This window comes from Littorina saxatilis, linkage group LG9 (genome assembly GCF_037325665.1).
Source record: "Littorina saxatilis isolate snail1 linkage group LG9, US_GU_Lsax_2.0, whole genome shotgun sequence".
In the NCBI taxonomy this organism is placed as follows: Eukaryota; Metazoa; Mollusca; class Gastropoda; order Littorinimorpha; family Littorinidae; genus Littorina; species Littorina saxatilis.
Window position 1 is genome coordinate 61217236 of NC_090253.1, and position 17500 is coordinate 61234735.

At 40.5% G+C, this 17500-nt stretch overlaps 2 protein-coding genes across 4 annotated transcripts in view; one reads left to right on the forward strand and one right to left on the reverse strand.

The window, feature by feature from the left end:
* LOC138976709 (uncharacterized) overlaps positions 1-2400 on the forward strand; it is a 53901-nt gene extending 51501 nt beyond the window's left edge. For both annotated transcript variants that reach the window (XM_070349580.1, XM_070349581.1), the window contains exons 8-10: positions 20-134; positions 401-453; positions 1326-2400. In XM_070349580.1, coding sequence (XP_070205681.1) covers positions 20-134; positions 401-453; positions 1326-1654 — 497 coding nt within the window. In that variant the 3' untranslated portion in view covers positions 1655-2400. The remainder of the gene's footprint in view (positions 1-19; positions 135-400; positions 454-1325) is intronic.
* LOC138976708 (protein PALS2-like) overlaps positions 1-17500 on the reverse strand; it is a 501736-nt gene that overhangs the window by 431351 nt on the left and 52885 nt on the right. The gene's annotated exons all lie outside the window — the stretch shown is intronic.

Here is a 17500-nt window from a genome sequence, read left to right on the forward strand (position 1 = left end):
TAGTTTAATTCTTTCCCAGACGGCGAGAGTAATAATAGCGCTGCTGCCATCGCCGGGGTTGTGGTAACTGTCGTTGTACTCATCGTCGTCATCATCGTCGTCGTCTTTGTCTGCATGAGAAAACGTCGCCAAAGGTAAGGTCTTGATTTTTGTTGGTAATAAAAGAGCTAATGGCGGAGGAATCCTTTGTAAAGCTTCCGCTATCCTCCAACATATCTGTACGGTTCACGGAAACAGACTTATAATGTGCCCAAACAACAAGATGTCAACACATTTAGTCAATCTGTTTGCCCCACTCGTCCCGATTCTTTGTCTATCTCAAAACTTGACTAAATGTAAAAAACAAACACAAGTTGTTAGCTTGTACGCTGTTTCCTGAAGATGTTTGGCTTTGTTGCAGCAAACCTGATGATGAAAACAGAAACACCGAGGACCTGTCAATGACAACAGGAGGTAAGTACACTTCCGGTTATCAGGTGTTCTAATAAATTAATTGCGTCTCAAACAACATGCACAGACACTGTTATGGGCCAATCCGTCGAAACTTGATAGAAGTTTCAGAATATGCTCTCAAGTAAATTTTTCTTGTGTCTTCAAATTAAAGGTATCTGTCACTCATTGTAGATTTCTTGATTCCCATACCCCGTTTCTGTTCCAGCTGTAACATGTGAGTGTGTGTGTGTGTGTGTGTGTGTGTGTGTGTGTGTGTGTGTGTGTGTGTGTGTGTGTGTGTGTGTGTGTGTGTGTGTCATTGTCATTGTGTTTTATTGTTAACATAACCAAACAAGTTTTGCTTTTTTTGCACGAATGGAAACGAAGGGGAATAAAACTTGTAAATAAACAGCATTATTATCATCAACAACAAACACAACAACAACAACTGCAACAACAACAACGCAGATGGAGCCAACAACAACATAAACTAACATCAAGTTATCAAAGGTTCTCGTAATAGCAAAAAACATTCCAAAATCATGTTTAACCTTCGCCGGTGGTCGTGGGTCCGTGTGCACCTAGAAGGGTGTTTGATTAAAAGTATCTCTTAAACTAGTTGGAATTTTTTAATGAGCTTGTAAGAATGCCTTAGGCACCTAAAAAGCTCATGTCCTAAAATGTCAGCGAGAAGTAATTAACAAAAATAAAGATCACGTTTTGTTGTAATTAACTCATAACTCATAACTCATAACATTTTATTGACCCAACAAAGGAAATTAAATTGGTCATCACAACATCACAACAGTGCTAGAGCTCATTATCACTGCACTAGTTATGATCAAAGGTCAAACAGTCATCAACTAATTATTATTATTAATATTAATCCGCAGGCCGCAGAGATCCCTCGAGATCTTCAGACACTTCCAACTACTATCTCACGCCCCTGAACGTGTATGATGGTTTGACCAATCGAAACCTCGAAGAACACGCGTATGCTGATATGACCAATCAGAACAACACTTACGAAGTCTTGTCGCAGGACAGGGGAGATAACAGACCTTACGATTCGCTAGCTGTCCGAAATAATGCGGAACTGACAGAGCAAGGAGCAAGCGCGTGTTCTGAATACTACAACACAGTGAGTCCGCCAGGGTGTGGTTCTTCATCTTCAAAGCAAGCTCCTGCTACTTCAAATGGTTCTGATAATCAGAATATTTAGAGACGTGGAAAAGTCAAGGACCGTCAGAGTCCGGGTCTAAACGCGATTGTTTGATATGTGTTTATAAAATGTATCAGCAACCCGAGTCTGTTGACTCAGCAAAGAAAAGATCTGATTGCTATTCACCTATCGCTTTTTCCACAGCTGTGTTCAGTGTAAAAAAACATTGAAAAAAATGAAAGTGTTGAAAGAAAGATAGACCTGAACTGGATTTTTATTTAACAAGGATACAGATATAAGGGCGGATCCAGAGGGGGGTTTCCGGGGTTTCCCCAGGAGCTTCGCGCCCTTAACTGAACGCTTCGCATCCTCGATCTGCTCCTAAAAGAAATGTTATATACTTACATAAATATGTTTAATATAAATGTTTATACCACGTAATTTTACTTATTTTGCTCAAGAAGTTCCTTTATTAACGAAAGCGTGATTTTTGTATTTGTTATATACGGTGAATTTTTATAGAGCTGTAATTTTGTTGATTTTGTAAATGTTGTGAATGATCGTTTTTTTAACATGTAAATATTGTGAATTTTCGTAAAACTATTTTATAAACATTGTAAGCATTGTGAATTTTCGCAGAATTATTTTGAAAATAATATGATTTATGTTTTGCACACAAACATTCTTTATTATCTATAAATATATATTGCGACTTATTCGAATTCTTGTAGAATTATTTGTAAGAAAAAAACAAATGAGCCAAGAAGTGTATATTATGGAGGGCTTGACAAGAAATAATCATAGCTGGTAATAGTTCATTCGTTTACAACTCTGTTTGTGTGTGCGTGTGTGTGCGTGCGTGTGTGTGCGTGTGTGCGTGTTTATGTGTGTGTGTGTGTGTGTGTGTGTGTGTGTGCGTGCGTGTGTGTGTGTGTGTGTGTGTGTGTGTGTGTGTTTGTGTGTGTATGTGTGTGTGTGTGTTCTAGATTATAATCCGGAGGTTACCTACCTATGAAGAGGTTAACAGCCTATTGGGGACTGTCTATGTAAGAAAACATATCACACAGCATGTAACACAATTTGGATAGAGACAAACACGAGTAAAACAAGACATTTTCACAGTCACAGAGTAAACTGTGCACGTTGCAATACAATACAATACAATACAATACAATACAATACAATACAATAACTTTATTAATCTCTAAAAGAGAAATTACATTGCTGAGCGTTTGTGTCCGTAATAATAACATACATAAAACATTCAAGATAAACATTTGTTCTTTGTCCTGAGAAAATATAGCACATTGGTTATCACATAAGAAAGTATATTAAAAATAAATTAACATGCATTCACCATCAACAATGCACAAAAGAAAGTCAGCACCTTGCCGGTTATCACATATTGTCTAAGATTAAGAGAGTAGAATGCAAAACAAAATCAACAATACTGAAACAATACAGAACACTGACCCCGTGCATCAGAGCGACAACACCAGCATCTACCGCCCCACCTGAGAATTGAAGATGTGAATTGCAGATGGAATGAACGAATTTCTGTAGCGTGTGGATCTTGCGGTTGGTTGTCTGAATCTGTTGCTCCTGTCTGTCCGTCTACTGTCAAATTCCGGTCTGAGTGGGTGCGAGTCGTCAGCCAAAATCTTCTGTACCTTGTCAGTCAGTCGTCGTTCATGTGTTGATGTGAAATTGTCCTGCTTCCTCCCAACCACCCCACTTGCTTTCCTGATGAATTTATCTAATCTATCCCTGTCTTGCTTGTTGATGTTGCCACCCCAACACACGGAGCCAAAGTACAACACACTATTGCACGTTGAAGTGTAAAACATCTGAAGGATTTCTTGTCTGATGTTAAAAGACCTGAGTTTTCTCAAAAAGTACAGGCGAGAGTGGAGTTTCTTCACAAGGGCATCAGAGTTTGGTTTCCATGTCAACTTATTGTCTATAATCACCCCCAAATACTTATACTGCTCTACCTTCTCTACGACCTCCCCCTTGATCACTATCTCCCTGTGTACATGTTCCCCCCTCCTGTTGTCCATTATCATTTCCTTTGTCTTCCCCACATTAAGCTCTAAATAGTTGTTTTCACACCACCCCACAAACCTATCTACCTCCTGCCTGTAGTCAGAGTCGTCGTCAACAGTCAGCAGTCCGGTCAGTCCAGTGTCGTCAGCAAACTTGGTTATGGGGCAGGAGTCACTAGAACTTCTGAAATCTGCTGTGTAGAGAGAAAAAAGAAAAGGTGAGAGTACTGTGCCTTGTGGTGCCCCTGTGTTTGTGCAGATTGTGTCTGAAACTGATTGCCCCCCCACCCTAACATACTGTGGCCTGTTTGTCAGGTAGTCCATAACCCAGAGGATGGTGGCTGCTGGGACATTCATGCTAAAAAGCTTCTCCGCCATTAAATGAGGCTGTATAGTATTAAAAGCGCTGGAAAAATCAAAGAACATCAAGCGAATATAAGAGCCAGGCTTTTCTAAATGAGAGTAGATCTTGTTTAAAACATTCAACACAGCATCATCAACACTCCTGTTTTTCCTGTATGCAAACTGACATGGATCAATAAAATCTTTCACACAATCACTCAATTTGAACAAAACAACTCTCTCAAAGACTTTCATACAAACAGAAGTAAGTGCCACAGGTCTCAGGTCATTCATGGTTATCACAGTCTTTTTCTTTGGCACAGGAACAATGCATGAAGTTTTCCATAGGGCCGGTACCCTGCTAGCACCAAGCGACATGTTAAAAATGACTGAAAAAATATAACTAAGTTGCTCTGCACATAGTTTTAAAACTTTGGGCATCATCCCATCTGGTCCCCCCGCCTTGCTAGCATTAACATTCTTCAGCCCCCTCTCCACCTCTTCTTCCGTCACCACTATTGGGGAATCTCCTTCCGTAAGCCCACTATCACTGGTCAACCTGTCCCGCATTGCCTTCCTTTCCCCGCTGAAGTCATGTTTATCGAAGCGTGCATAGAACTGGTTGAGATCATTTGCATCTGACTGCGTAGCGTTGCTTTTTTCCTTACTCCCACCCTTCTTCCCCTTGTAGCCACTCATGACATTCAACCCCTCCCATGCCTTCTTCATGTTGTTCCCCGTGAAATTTCCCTCTACCTTCCTCTTAAACTCTTCCTTCCCCCTCCTTATCGAACTCTGGACCTCCCTCTGAACCTCCCTCATGTTACAATTCCCTTCTCTAAAAGCTTTCTTCTTCTTATTCAGCACATCTTTGATATCTTTCGTGACCCAGGGCTTTGTATTGCTGTACACCTTCACTGTTTTCTTCGGCACAACATTGTCCACACAAAAAGACACATAATCGGTTACGCATTCTGTCAGTTCATCAACATCACGGGACGAGTCCACAAATACTGTCCAATCAGTGCAATCGAGGCACCCTCTAAGGGTTTCCATTGAATCGCCCGACCAATCAAAAACAGTCCTAGTGATGGGCGATTCCCGCTGCACACGTGGTCGGTAACGTGGGACAAGGTTTACAATGTTATGATCGGACCGTCCTAGAGCTGGCAGTGCATACGAACTGTACGCATCCTTGACGTTTGAATAACATAAGTCTATAGTCTTGTCTTTTCGTGTAGGGCATGCGACATGTTGGTACAGTTTGGGTAGCACTTTCTTCAGGTTACAGTGGTTAAAATCCCCGCTTACTAAAACGAAAGCGTCTGGCGATTTAGTCTGTAGTTCATGCACGTGCTGTGCTATCGTCTCTGCTGCTTCTGACGCGTTAGCCGAGGGTGGCACGTACACAGCGACTGTCAACACTTGAGGAAACTCCCGTGGCATGTAGTACGGCCTCGTGCCTAGCGTGAGCATTTCAACACAGGGTGAGCATGATGTGTGCTTGACCGTGACGTTGTTCGTGTGACACCACTTCTGGTTGACATAAACACAAACACCTCCCCCCTTCTTCTTCCCCGAGTCCTTCGATCTGTCCCCTCTAAACACAGAAAAACCTGTCAACTCCACACTAGAATCAGGGATCGAGTCACTAAGCCAAGTTTCACTGAAACACATCAAACTGCTGGTTCGAAATGCATGATCGTGTTGCACCAATGCTGCCAGTTCGTCCATCTTGTTTGGTATCGATTGCACATTTCCCATAACCACAGTCGGCAAGTAGGGTTTGAAAAGTCTACGTTTATTTCTGGCCTTCACTCCTCCCTTCCTTCCCCTCTTCCTCTTCTTCATCTCAGGTGGCAATTCGATCACTGGTTTCACAACAAGTGGCGACGATCGCAATGACAGTAGGGTCGCCATGTTGTATCGGATGATCGGAGCTCGCACCGTGTTGACATTTGAAAATTGTCCGTAGACGACTGCAGCCATAAACAACCACGCCAGAACACACACCACCACATTCCTCAGTAAATCAGCCATCTTCTTGCACATTTACAGCACTGCACACCACTTTTTCAGTCCAAGAACTTTCAAAGATTACGGACACAACAGACAGCGTTGTCACCACCAGCGCAGCGACATTTCCACTGGCAAGAGGCATTGAGCAAAAATCCGCCTATTTTAAATCGCTCGTCTGACTTTGAGGAATGCCTCAAGGTTAGAATTTTACTCTGACAAACGAGTCTATAACAAACGAGTCCAGACCCTAGACGTCAATTTCCGTTACAAAACTCCTTTAGGAGACCAATATTAACCAAACCATCTATAGTGATTTTCCCCAAACGATAGTGAACTTGGCCAACACAAGATATTTGTTGTACTTAAAACGTACCGTCGGTGGGGAGTTTCCCCAAACGATAGGGAACTTGGCTACTACAGAATATCCGTTCAACTGGAAGAGAAGATCTGCCGTCTTGGTAAAGAAAAAAGGTCCAACTGGAAACTGACAGCACAGTAGATTTCTTTTACGAGCTTAAACACCTGCTTGAGTATGTTTGGTTTGAATATTCACACAAGGATGCAGATGGTTTGGACATTATTACTATTCATATCTACTAAAAGAAGCTAGATTTAAACATTCTTGCCTACGTCACATGAGCACACCAACTGAGTTGTAAAAACATCAACCCCGGTGGTATGTTGTACCGGTCTTGTCAAAACTAATTAATTAAACAGGAGTATGATTTCGAAAAACAGCTACATCTTTTTGCAAACACGAAGGCACAACTTCAACCACCACCACCACGAACAACAACAACAACAACAACAACAGCAACAACAACAAAGAATAAGAAAATGACCGGAGCATGACACACACGAAGCATTCGAGGACAGTGACTATCGTTATCAAGTGTTTGGGCAACGAGAAGTGTGGACATGTCCATCATTACAAACAATTATCGTTAAAGTACTATTCAAGTGCTATATTCTAACTTTAAATAATCCTTTTGTTAAAGATTTTACGATTCACCTCCAGGGAAAACATTCATTTACAGCCAATACAGAGTGTCAGTAATAAACAAGAAATTCCTCCGAGGTAGGAAAAACACCCCCGTTGGTCAAAGGGAAATAACCATTCTCACTGCCACCAACTGAGAAGGTTATTTCCCTTTGACCATTAATATGTGCCTCTATAAGTCCTTGTAGAATCTTAATCCACCAATAACTCCCTAACCGTGTGTTTGACTGGTCCCAATTTTTGTAAGGACCGTCTCAGGAATGTATAGAACCTGTTCACCAAGTTTGGTGACGATCGGTCCGTTCATTCTTGAGATCTATATGCGAACACAAACAAACAAACAAACAAACAAACACATCGAGTGAAACCTATACACACCCCTATACCGGGGGTGTAAATAGTGAGCTCCTACTCTCTAAAGTGTGAGTGGTTTTCTTGACACTAAACATCGTTTTCAAAAGAGGCAACGAAGTGTAATGTGTTTGAACGAAATAAGAAGAGCAGGATAACTTGTGAGACGTTTCTATTCACAGATTTTGGCTTATGTGAGCGTCGTTTTTAAACAACAATTTTCCTCGCTGTTTCGTCTTGAATTTCATGTCCTGTATTCTGTATTCAGTTACGAAAAAAAGGCGTGCTTTCCTTTGCAAGGTTTTAAAACGTTTATTTTGGTCAGGTCGTGTGCACGCACGCATGCACGCACGCACGTACACACACATACACACTCACACACACACACACACACACACACACATGCACGCACACACATGTACACGAATACTCCAGACATCACAAACACTCACATTCAAGTACCTCATAAAAAGACAGATGCAAAAGAATGTGCAAAACACGTAACACTAACTCATCCGGTTTGGATTTTAAGAACACACTTGTTTTCCGATACTTTGTAAAAAGACCTGCGTGCGCCTTGCAATATCGTGTTGAACGATTAAGGAAGTTAGATGCACACATGCAGGTAGGTACGACACCGTGTGCATGCTAAGCCAGTTGAGTCTCTGGCCTTGGCAAAATACAGCTGTGTGGATATGCTGGCGTACTTCTTCTGGATTTAAAGGTAGGAACACGTTTCAGGTGGTTTATATACTTTTAAATACGTTGTTGATAAATACGTATTGGAAATTATTACGGCTATTTATTCGCCCCAACCCCCTTCCTCCCACACCCCCCCCCCCCCACCACCAAAAATGATTTAGATAATAAACTGTCCTGTTTAATATCTGTTTAAGTTTAAAATAATTATGTGATTAAGGTATGATATGCTGCTCATGGTACAAGAAAAACATAAATAATACTCATAAATAAACATTGCTTGAAAAACGAGGGCCATTGGTTGACTTTATAAAAAAAAATATTAAACAAATATACAAAGCATCTTACATAGCGTGTCCAGGATGATTAGTATTATCTTGTGTTATAATGGTTAAGTGTTATTCATAATCATTTTCGTTCAACCCTGGTAAATTTTGAGTGTTACGACCAAAAAGATGGTCAATTGTAAACTCTGGAGAAGCTTTAGTGACGCCTCTTACTAACCTCTCTGTCAGTCAGGTGAGTCGTGAATGCACGCTTCTCATATCTGTCAGATATATATGTGTTTCACTGCTGTCCTCGGTCAGGTTCTGTCCAGTGAGCGTGCCAGTTTTAAGAAGCACTAGAGTTCACACGAATATGTATTAATATGTGACGTTAAGCGTCGGGCTCTTTTCGGGTATAAGTGTAACTATTTTTCTATTGATTTGTGAAGAATTACGTGTACAGGGCTCAAACCACAAAGGTTGGAAACAAGTAATTTTAACAGAAGATAGGACTAATCGTCCTAACCAAATTTTCTTCTCGAGCACTGTATAAACGTTGCTTTGATTTATTTTAAATATTAAAAAAAAACTTTCATTATTTGTTTAAAGTACTATTGTTTGGCCAATTACTGCCCATATAACTGTCCCCACACGTAACATCATGATAGTTTTAAAAGTACCAACCAATATCATAGTGTTGTATAAGAAAACATGTTTATACTATATCTATATATCTATTTATTTGTCGCATTTCGTCCTAGAAAATGTCATAGTTGAGTAGTTTAAGTGTCGTAAAAAAGGAGTCAACAAACCAACTGTGCATGTGAACATTATTCTACCTGTTAATAACGGTCCTGGTCGGATTGTAACCACTTATGCATTTTGCTGTTTCTGTGATTCAAGTTGACGACAGGCAATGAAGAGTTTTCGATGGCAGTGTCAAGTACTCAGTTATTGCACTATGCATAATGCATATGGTATGCTTCACAATACAGCGCTGAAATGAAACGCGGCTGTTGACAAAGCGAGACCTAGTGTCGTGCATTTTGCAGCGTTTCTGAGACGTGCGGACGCTTTACAAAAAACATCAAAGAGCTTCTGTTACATTCTATTCTCCGTCTTGCTTGCCGATCTTATTCTTAACCTGTTCACAATAAGGTTCCCACTCTGCACATGAAGTAGGCAGGGTGTAGATGTCTGACACGTGTCATCGTAACAAGATATTTTTGTATTTAAGCCCAGCCAGATCTAATAGACTATAGTGGTGCAAGACATCGCTTACACGGGCAGCAAAGTAGCGTTTCATCTAATGATATTGCACTTGAGTCATCATTTTCTTTTCTACTTCACAGATCACAGAGTGAAACGCATAATCCTGCTCGTGTAATTACTTGCACCACCAGGGATCTGTGCAAGTGTTTGTCATAGAGTGAGGGCATTCTTCCACTTGGACACATTCCAACAATCAACAGCGTGTCTGCTTCCTGTGCAGTGACGGGAGTTTGTTCTATAATCCAATGTCAAGAATTGTCAATTACGATTAAGCTATCAGCAAGAAAAGCAAAATGCTCATACGACTTACATTCGAAATAAGTTACATACATCAGAGCAAATCTTGTTCCCGGAACATTGAAGAAAACGAGAATTCTTCTTTTTGACACAAACTCTTACCCCACTGAAACGGAAGTACGGAAGCCTGTTAGAGTTATTGTTATTCAATCTGTCGACAATCTCCTTCCTGCTATCCTGCTTGCGATTGCAAAAAGACTAGAATGGTTCTCTTCTCTTCACATACTACTTTCAGTTCACTTACCTGCTTGGTTCACAAGAAATGTGTTTCTGTATTGCTATCCTATTACTGTATTACTCTGTTCCAATGTTATCCTTTGACATACATTTTTGTGGGGTTTTTGTTTAATGTTTTGTTTTTGCTTTTGTTGTGGTTGGGTGTTGTTGGATGTTTTTTTTTATTTTTATTTTATTTTTTTTTTTTGGGGGGGGGGAGGGGATATTTTGCTTGATAGATAGACAGCCAACAACAAAAAGCGGTGTTTCGAATTGACTGACGTAGCCCCGCGATCGACGTTATCTATTTGCATGAAACAATCGTCTTGGTATTTTCGCCGGTATTTTGCTCTGTCTTTAATATTTGCATATGAATGCAGAGACTAGTTGAGCGTAATTTAATGAACCTCCCTGGAAGATGTTCAATGAGTATATTGCCGGTGCTCATCGAGAATTGTACACCGGTAATCTGATCAGTCACAGAACATGTTACATTCTAAACCCATCTTGGTGATGTACAGTAATCAATAATCCCAGATGAGGGTCACATGCTAGCGAATAATAGAAGCTGTGTAAAACAAAAGTCTACTTCTTAAATAGAAAAACACAGCAGTGAGTAAAATGATATTATTTCCACTAGGTTACTCATAACTGCTGGATAATTAATACTTGTGCAATTAAACTAAGTGTTTGCACAAATATATGCTCTCTAAAGTGCAATGGTTGCTGGGCGTCGATACGAGGTTATCAGAAGAGGGAAGAACCAAGAACACTTCATATTTATTATTATTTGTTCTTCGTCTGTCTGCACTTGTCTTTACTGCAGGATAATGCATCTTCAATTAAACTAAGTGTATGCAAATATATGAATTTCTTTTTAAAGTGCAATGGTTTTTGGACGATGATACGAGGTTATCAGGCAATCACAAGAGGGAAACAGCCAAGAACACTTAATCTTTTTTATTATTTGTTTTTTGTATGTCTGCACTTGTCGTCTGGTTCGGAGACACTGAGCACCTGTTAATTTGTTGGCTGATGCATGATTATAACGATATTATAATTCTATTTTTCAGCTGTCAATTTCTCTGTGTTTTGCTTCCAAAATGAGGTCCCGGTCAAGCTCGTACTGTCTTGCGCTGTTCCTGTTTATTCCTAGCATAGCGACCCAGACCTGTTCTGAGCCACGGTAAGCTAGATGATCCAGTGTATTGGACTTATCGAACCTACTGAATTATAGAGAGAGAGAGCGGGGGTAAAAGAGAGAGAGAGACAGAGACAGAGAAACAGAGAGAAATGGAGAAAGACAGACAGACCGACAGACAGACAGACAAAGACAGACTCAGAGAGACAGAGAGAGAGAGAGAGAGACAGAGAGACAGACACAGAGAGAGAGAGATAGAAAGAGAGAGAGAGATAGAAAGAGAGAAAGAAAGAGGGAGAGAGAGAGAGAGAGGGAGAGAGAGAGAGAAAGAGAGAGAAAGAGAGATCGAGAGAGTGAGAGAGAGAGAAAGAGAGAGAGAAAGAGAGAGAGAGAGAGAGAGAGAGAGAGAGAGAGAGAGAGAGAGAGAGAGAGAGAGAGAGAGAGAGAGAGAGAGAGAGCTCGAACTCGAAAACTTTATTACCGAGGGATGACAGCATTAGGTCCATATGGTCCTTTCTTACAGCTCGTCCCTACTTTAATACACACATGAAACGAAGAACAAGTATGAAGAATAAGAAATAGAAATCAAATAAAACACAATCATGTAGGGAAAAGTATTAAAACAAAATTTAAAAAAAAAGTGTGCTTGTTAATTATGGAAGCATACTATACACTCTTTCACGCATCCTCACACACACTCGCACAAATTGTACACCGACTTAGTCGCAAGTTAGTTAGTTAGTTAGTTAGTTCTTGCTTTTTGGGTCCAGCGGACCATACAGGCCAAATCAGGAAGAGAAGTCGCAAGAGAAGTGCTTTCGGAGCTGTCTTTTAAAAGAAGATAATGACAGACATGACTTGATATCTACAGGTAGTGAATTCCAAAGGAACGCCCCAGAATATGAAAAACGAGTTTTAAACAAATCGATGCGGGGCCTTGGCAAGACAAGGTTATTTCGAGTGTTTGAATGATATGACGGAGATGATTTGAAGAGTTGTATAAGATATGTCCTGATAGACGTCTTTATACATAAATGAACATTTATTATACAAAAGCTGCTTCTAAAACTTAACATCCCAATACTTTTCATCTTTTCCTTTGTAGAAAGAGATAGTTTAGCAGCTCTACGCTGGAGCGAGTTCAGCTTCTTCAAGTAAACTTCATTACACCCGTCCCATACTATGGGAGCATAATCAATATGGGGTTTTATGTGGGCATTGTAAAATAGTTTTCTTGTGTCCAGAGTAATAATGCTTTGTAACTTTGACAAAAGAAACAGGTTTTTAGCAATTTTCTTGCGGATTCCATTGATGCGAGTCTGCCATTTGAGATTATTATCAACAGTAAGTCCCAGTAAACGGTGCTCAACTACTTGCTCAATGGAGTGCTCATTTAGGGACAGACTCAGAGTCATTTCTGAAAGTTGATGTTTTTGGCGAGTGCTGATTATCATAGACTTTGTTTTAACTGGATTAATCAACATACGATTTGCAGAACACCACTCAGAAACATTGTTTAGGCTCTGTTGCAATTTGTCTTGAATTCGTGCAGGGCTGTTCCCTGTTGCATGTAAGGTAGTATCATCTGCTAACAAATGACACTCAACAGATTCAGACTGTAGGTACAGGAGCAAATCATTTATATACATGCAACATAATACAGGTCCCAAAACAGACCCCTGTGGCACTCCACATTTCACAGTGCCCTAGAAGAGTACGTATCGTGTACGTATACAGATTGAACCCTCTCTCTACGATAAGAGTAACAACAAGTCGCGTAAGGCAAAATTACTACATTTAGTCAAGCTGTGGAACTCACAGAATGAAACTGAACGCACTGCATTTTTTCACAATGACCGTAGTCCGCCGCTAGTGCAAAAGGCAGTGAAAGTGACGAGCCTGTTCAGCGCGGTAGCGGTTGCGCTGTGCTGCATAGCACGCTTTACTGTACCTCTCTTCGTTTTAACTTTCTGAGCGTGTTTTTAATCCAAACATATCATATCTATATGTTTTTGGAATCAGGAACCGACAAGGAATAAGATGAAATTGTTTTTAAAACGATTTCGGAAATTTAATTTTAATAATAATTTTTATATTTTTAATTTTTAGAGCTTGTTTTTAATCCGAATATAACATATTTATATGTTTTTGGAATCAGAACATGATGAAGAATAGAATAAAAGTAATTTTGGATCGTTTTATAAAAAAATAATTTTAATTACAATTTTCAGATTTTTAATGACCAAAGTCATAAATTAATTTGTAAGCCTCCATGCTGAAATGCAATACCGAAGTCCGGCCTTCGTCGAAGATTGCTTGGCCAAAATTTCAATCAATTTGATTGAAAAATGAAGGTGTGACAGTGCCGCCTCAACTTTTACAAAAAGCCGTCATAAAAGACATTTATCGAAAAAATGAAAAAAACGTCTGGGGATTTCATACCCAGGAACTCTCATGTCAAATTTCATAAAGATCGGTCCGGTAGTTTAGTCTAAATCGCTCTACACACAGACACACACACACACACAGACACACACACACACACACACACACACACACACACACACACACACACACACACACACACACACACACACACATACACCACTACCCTCGTCTCGATTCCCCCTCTATGTTGAAAAATTTAGTCAAAACTTGACTAAATGTAAAAAGCGACAGTGCTAGAACTTTTCAAATAACATTTTAATTTCTTTAGAAGGATCTCATGATCCACGAGGTCAAAAGCTTTTTGTCAGGTCCAAGAAAACATCCCCAGAAATGTCTAACCTATTAATGGATGAGTACCATGAATCAGTTAATCTGGCAAGGGCAGTACCGTAAAGTACCGAGTATAAGCCCACCCCCCCTCTGCACGAATTTCGGACAGCAGTGGGGGGTGGGCTTATACTCGGTACTTGACCCTATGCACGAACATATTGTTCATTGCAATGGAGACATGATTCATATAATGATACCATCTGGTATGTAAAGTGTTATGGTTGTTCAAACTAAAGCAAATGTGAAACAACATGAAGATATTTTGTGTATTATAAAATTGTTAAACTCGCAGACAGACATACGTAAGGCTTACACACCATCACTCGTAAATAGTGAACACATTGAAAGCATGTCTATTCGACAAAAACGGCTTTTATTTAAAAACAACTTAACAAACCTGAAATCCTCAAAATCTGCCGGCACCTTCTGGTTACTGGACGTACAGAGGCGAATGGATACATGGTGCCGTTTTTTCCACCTTTGTAGCTAAGCCACATGTTTGACGCATCAAAGTCTTGAAGTTTCAGACCCGCCCCTAACTGTCGCGCTTTTCTCTGCAAGTCTTTTTTTCTAACAACTCGCCCTTCGCTTCTTTCTTCTTGTAGAAACTCAAAAAATATCACCTCCAACTCCTCCGAATTTACAGTCCGACAAGGGTGCAGTTTCAACTTTCGCTTTTCTCTGCCAGTTTCATGCTGCAGATTGAAGGACATCTCTGTTAGCTCGCCACATCCTAATTTGTTTTCTGTCCACACCAAACTCTTGAATTCTACTGAGTAAGATTTTCGCTTCGGCATTTTCTTGGAAAGAAGCGCCAAAAGCAAGGGGAAGAAACTCTGACACGACATTCTTCGGCAACACGACATTCTTCGGCATTTCTTTTTTCTCTGCCTGTTCTCGATTCTTCGGGTTTTTTTTTTTAGCCATGCAAAAGTGGGGGGTGGGCGTTTACTCGGTACTTCACCTTTTGCACAGATTTTGCTCCAAGGTGGGGGATGGGCGTTTACACTGTTATGGGCTTATACTCGGTACTTTACGTTATTACATGAATGTTGAGAGCGAAAACCAGACTGAAGTTGATGCAAAAGGTCGTGGTCCTCCAAATAAGTAACCAAATGTTTCTGATCATGCCTTCCAAGAGGCTTAGATAATACAGATAACAAAGCTATAGGTCTATAATCATTTTAGTCTTGAGAACCCGTTTTTTTTTGGCAAGGGTATGACTTTAGCTTTTTTAAATTCTGTTGGACAAAAATGAAAGAGAGAGAGAGAGAGAGAGACACAGAGAGAGAGAGACAGAGAGAGAGCGACAGAGACAGAGAGAGAGACAGAGAGACAGAGAGAGAGATTGGATTGGATTGGATTGTTTAATTGTGTAACCAGTGATTTGGTTTTTACAATGGTAAAAAAAAGAGAAAATGTACAAAATCAGCATTTCACGTAATCGAATCAAATGTATATACATGGTGTTAAATATTTTTGGCAGTTGCTTGCTAATATAGTCACCTCACAATATAGATATATACATCGTAGCAAACAGTGTATCAACCATGAAAACTTTCTGGTAACGGTAATACCGAGGGGTACATTTTCCATGTCACGAATCAAACATCAAGTCTCTTCTGCCTCGCTTTCCAAGCCAGGAATAGATATTTAGCAAAACTTACGGCTTTTGTTTCGTCGCTACCTTTCAACAGTTCACACAGTTGGAGTTCGCATGGAGAGTCAACCGGTATGCCAATATATCTGGTTCTAATAGCCTGATACACTGGGCACACAAAGACAACATGCATTTCATCCTCAGTTTTATTTGTACAAAAAGGGCATAGCCGGCTTGCTTCCGAATGCGAAAAACGTTGCCTGTGTGCACTGAATGGAGAGACGCCAAGTCTGAACCTGCTGAGAGCTGTCCTGTAGATATTCACTTTTATAAAGTCTAAATAATGTTCTCGTCCGATCAGACTTTTGTGACTGTGGTAAAGTTCAAAGCGAGGGCTTTGTGACGTATGGTTGAGCCATTTCAGACAAAAGTTTTCACTTAATCGTTCTTTGAAGGTGCGCAGGAATAGTCTCTCATCTGCCACGCTTCCAAATTGCCACACAAGGCCAAAACCAAGCTCACACAACAAAGACTTAACACGTGTGACCCAGTTGTCATGGCCCCTTTCATGCATATTCAATAGGGACAAGTATGCCATCTTAGAAAATCTAACGTCCGGCTGCTTAAGTAAGCGGAACCAATATTGAATGCACTTTGCAGCGGACTCAATGTGAAGTGGATAACGGCCAAGTTCACTGTAAATCATGTCGTTAGGTGTCATGGTTGGTACATTCATAAAAAGCTTGCACGCGTAAAGGTGCACCCTTTCGATCTGTTTATTTTCGCTGTGACCCCAAAGTTCAGAAGCATAGAGCAGTGAAGGAACAATTTGAGCATCAAACAGTTTGAAAAACACTTCGCATGAGGAAATACCACACTTTTTCAGCGTTCTAAGGATTTCCATTGTTCCCTTTTTGCCTCTCGACACAAATTCCTCCGTGCCTATGTTTAAACTCATCATTGTAGAAAAGGTGAAGCCAAGGTATTTATACCTACCAACAACTTCGAGTATCTCAGTGCCTAAGTACCACTTTTCTTTCTCGGATAGATAACCACCTTTACGGAATACCACAACTTTTGTTTTTTCCGCATTAACTTTCAGTCCGAGTCTGTTTGATGATTCGTATAGTGTGGTTAGCTGTGTTTGCAGTCCTATTACAGAAGATGATATGAGGGCGAGGTCATCCGCAAACAACATGAGAAATATTTCTACCTGGTTAGGTAGTAACTGAATGCCCTGTCTCCCTTTCCCGATTATGTCATTTGCGAGTTCATTGATAAAGAAGGTGAACAGAATCGGACTACACATACATCCCTGTTTCAGGCCCTGAAGGCACTGGAAAAAGTCCGTGAGCCCGCCGCTGCTAGTTGAACGAACGCATGCTCTGATATTGGCATACATCGCCTGGAGCATAGTCAGCATTTTCCCTCTCACACCAGTTTTTGCAAGGACAAACCACAGCGCAGCATGGTTAATCATGTCAAAACACTTATAAAAGTCCACGAAGGCCACATAAAGCTTTGAGTTGCGGGAAAACTGTTTCTCGATCATCGCGTACAATGTAAAAATATGGTCTACCGTAGAGTAGGACTTACGTTTTTTTTGGCAAGGGTATGACTTTAGCTTTTTTAAATTCTGTTGGACAAAAATGAAAGAGAGAGAGAGAGAGAGAGAGAGAGAGAGAGAGAGAGAGAGAGAGAGAGAAAGAGAGAAAGAGAGAGATTTGATTTGTTTTTTTCTCCTTCAGGTCAGCAAACTGTTGCGAGAACAATTCAACTATTCAAGCAGATTCTTCTGGTGAGAAATTGTGTGTGTGTGCGCGCGCGCGCGTGTGTGTCTGTATGTGCGTGTGTGTGTGTGTGCGCGCGTGTGTGTGTGT